At 35.5% G+C, this 3,306-nt stretch overlaps 1 protein-coding gene across 1 annotated transcript; it reads left to right on the plus strand.

The window, feature by feature from the left end:
- The first annotated feature begins 376 nt into the window (after nucleotides 1-376).
- LOC100368438 (BMP-binding endothelial regulator protein-like) lies at nucleotides 377-2,971 on the plus strand. The gene is made up of 6 exons (XM_006820659.2): nucleotides 377-498; nucleotides 659-722; nucleotides 1,332-1,598; nucleotides 1,733-1,980; nucleotides 2,164-2,456; nucleotides 2,729-2,971. Exons 1-6 carry the CDS (start codon nucleotides 430-432, stop codon nucleotides 2,736-2,738), a joined length of 951 nt encoding a protein of 316 aa, XP_006820722.1. The 5' UTR covers nucleotides 377-429; the 3' UTR covers nucleotides 2,739-2,971.
- Nucleotides 2,972-3,306: the final 335 nt, after the last annotated feature.

A 3,306-nucleotide genomic window follows, 5' to 3' on the forward strand; every position in this document is an offset into this window, starting at 1 on the left:
CTGAACCAAATGACATCAACATTGATTGAAGCATTTTCAAGATGTCGTTGGAACAAAATATCCGCACAGATACACACACAAATGACAAACAACAAAGGCTCCTATTGTATGCTTTGCAAACGTACGACGAAATTGAGTTTGGACCAGTCAGTTTAGTGTTAATTATCATGCAGAACACAAAACATCACGGACAACTATATCACATCACCAAAGTTAGGGGAGCTCGCTGCTTTTCAAATTGCAAAATAAGCAATTTCTAAGCAGATTATTCTAGATTTCCGCCATCAAATTGATGATTCATCATCGTGACGTAAGTGTAGACCTTTTAATTTATGCATCAAAAGGGTATATAACAGAGACTCATTTAGATCTCTGACAACTGTAACTGATACTGCCGACTATATCTGAAGTTCTCCATTGTTTGAAATCATGCATCGTCTGATTCTTCTTTCCTTTGCGTTAGTAGCTGTCATTGCAACCACGTCCACTGAAGTAAAGGTTAGTATATATATATATATATATATACTTATTATTCTTTGTATTTCACGCTATAGTAAACGTCCAAATACGATAAAATTAGAATGCGAGAAGTTATCTGGCAGTTTTCTCAAAACAATATTTCTACTTTTATATAACATTAATTTATTTCAAACGACAGGCATCGCCAGTAACAGACTCGGATATAGAGAAAACTGGAGATGAAACTCACGAACTCTCAAAACGTAAGTGTACTCTCATAAAATAATATATATCGAATAGTTCATACAATAACTACTCCAGGCAGATTCATTTGTAGATTTCGCTCTTTGTCAGTCAGAGTCGCATAACTGCAGTCCACTCTACCCGGGCACCACAACTGAGCTTCAGCAGAGTGTGTTTTATAGAGATCAACTTTAATATATTTCTACCTAGTGATCTCCAACCCAGGCTTGCCAGTCTTTGAAACCGAATAAAGAACTAAATAAAAAAGTATAGTTTTCGGATGAAAATTAAATATATAACTCTCGTTGTAGGAAGTTTGGATCAATTTGTTTTGAACAATCCGGAAAATGACAAAGTCATTCGATCTATAAATAGGTGATGTTTATGATTTTCACGTTTGTTTTGGTAGTAATAACCTTTGTTCCTAAAAATGTAATTTGTTGTTTTCGCAACAGTGAATATTTGACAATAGTTGTCACTCTAAAATAAAATTGTGTAACCTATTTATTCAGGAGCCAGGTTATCATATATTGGAGCATCATGGTAATGATGAGCACACTGTTTTTTACTAAGATTATTCCTCGACTTGATCGAATTGTTATTGATCACACATCCCTTTTTTAATACAGGCGGTGGCAGGATCAGGATTCACATATTCGGTCTATGTTTAATAGACATCGAATGGGACAGAAAACGGTCATCGTTTTACAGGTCAACAGAGTTTCAAATAGCTGTCCAAGCAAAGACTGGGGAAATCGTGTACAATGGACCTGTTTCCGTAGAGGATGGTGCAACAGAAGTTGACGTAACTTCCGATTTCAAACCAGATCCTGAAATGCAGTATATCGTACATTATACTGCCAATAATGGCGCTAGTGGTAGTGTGCCACTTGACTGTAAGTAAAAACTAATTTTGGAGGGATTAGATTTGATTTGTGATTATTAATTGTCTCTTAATAAAATGAGAGTAGATGGGGGTAATGGAATGACAGTTTATAAATACTAACTCTCATGTGTTACATTGATACAGGTGGCACAGTCAAAAAAGACCCACATGTGACCACATTCGATGGGTTTAAGTACAACTTCAATGGAAACTGTTCATATACATTGACTAAGAGCTGTGATAGTGATATCCACCCATCGTTTGAAGTCACTGCTGATTTCCGTGCAAGAAACCGTAGCTACCCATACAAACCAGTGACATTCATGGTTGCGTTCAATGTGACTTCAAATGGAAAACAACTGATTCGAATAAATGAAGACGACACAGTGCTGGTTGGTTTATATTCGTGGCAATAGATTTGAAAATATGTTTAAATTATATCACAGGGTTTGGTGGATGTTCCTATGTGTTTATTATATCTTTTTTTATACAGTACAGAACATTTGTCTTATATTTGTCAAGAATACTGAAGTTCATGTATTCACAGACATGCATACGTTGTTTAATTAATACAGATCAAAGGAAAGCCCATTGCGCCACCATCGGCAGAGATTGGCAATGATGAAGGCTACATCGATGTAGAACAAAATGGAATCAACATATATCTGAAGAAGCCTGCTTTATCTTTGACATGGGAGAGACGGATTCATGGTCTAAACATTGGATTTAATGACATTAACCTGCGTGGTAAAGTGTGTGGATTGCTTGGAAATGATGATGGTAATCCACATAACGACTTCACTCTTCCGGATGGACGACGAACGTTTCACGCCGAGGAGTTTGGAAATAGTTGGTTAATTCCCGACAGGTGAATATATTAATTAATTAATATATTAATGCAATACCGATTTCAGTATTAGGTACTCATTTATCTAAAATATAGGCATGTTTAGTTAGTTGTTAGTAAACTCTATCTACAACCTTTTTACGTTTATTATAATACAAGTATATAAAAATATAGTTATGTATTTGTATCCGTTCAGTAGTAGCCATAAAATAAAGCATTTTCATCCACTATTACAAAATCAGTATATTTGACAGTGAGTATTCTACAACTTACATGTTTGCCTTACATTTCAGCTGTCCCTAAAGTTGTCGTTGATGATACACGATTGTGTGCTTATGCTACTATAGTGGTTTATGGCTTATTTCATAACGGTTTATTGATAACAATAAGTTTACATATTATGTTTTCGGAAGAATAATTCTGGCAACTTATTTTGATTGTTCAAGATTACAGCATATTTTAATGGGTTGGTTCTCGGAATATTAACACTGTACTGTACTTGTTTTGGTTCAAAATAAAACGGGTGTATAATGGGACATTGTGTTACGTGTGTTATGTATTGAAACCATGGTCAACGTTATGAATAAGTCAAAACCCCAACTTCAGGTTAAGCAACATATAGAACGTTACCGTGAAAATAACTATCATATACTCTAATAGCCTCAGGAAAATGCCCGGACTCCACAGCACTATTTCTGCTATGAAATGAATTTAAAACAAGATATAGAAACCACACCTCATTCCGTAGTCATGCCTCTGGAAATGCGACAGAACTGAGTAAGCATGTTTGGTCACTAGTATTGAGCATATAATGACATGGACAATTTTTGCTGACTGTAGCCCCGTACATTAGCTTTAGCAAACGATGCAT

The sequence above is a fragment of the Saccoglossus kowalevskii genome, chromosome 10 (assembly GCF_978046115.1).
Source record: "Saccoglossus kowalevskii chromosome 10, keSacKowa6.1, whole genome shotgun sequence".
Lineage (NCBI taxonomy): Eukaryota > Metazoa > Hemichordata > Enteropneusta > Harrimaniidae > Saccoglossus > Saccoglossus kowalevskii.

Excerpts from the sequence above, each read along its gene's own strand:
- LOC100368438 (XM_006820659.2), top strand. The coding sequence starts at position 430 with ATGCATCGTCTGATTCTTCTTTCCTTTGCGTTAGTAGCTGTCATTGCA. Across the intron at positions 1,599-1,732 it reads TGGTAGTGTGCCACTTGACT|GTGGCACAGTCAAAAAAGAC; the intron begins GTAAGTAAAAAC and ends ACATTGATACAG. Across the intron at positions 1,981-2,163 it reads ATGAAGACGACACAGTGCTG|ATCAAAGGAAAGCCCATTGC; the intron begins GTTGGTTTATAT and ends TAATTAATACAG.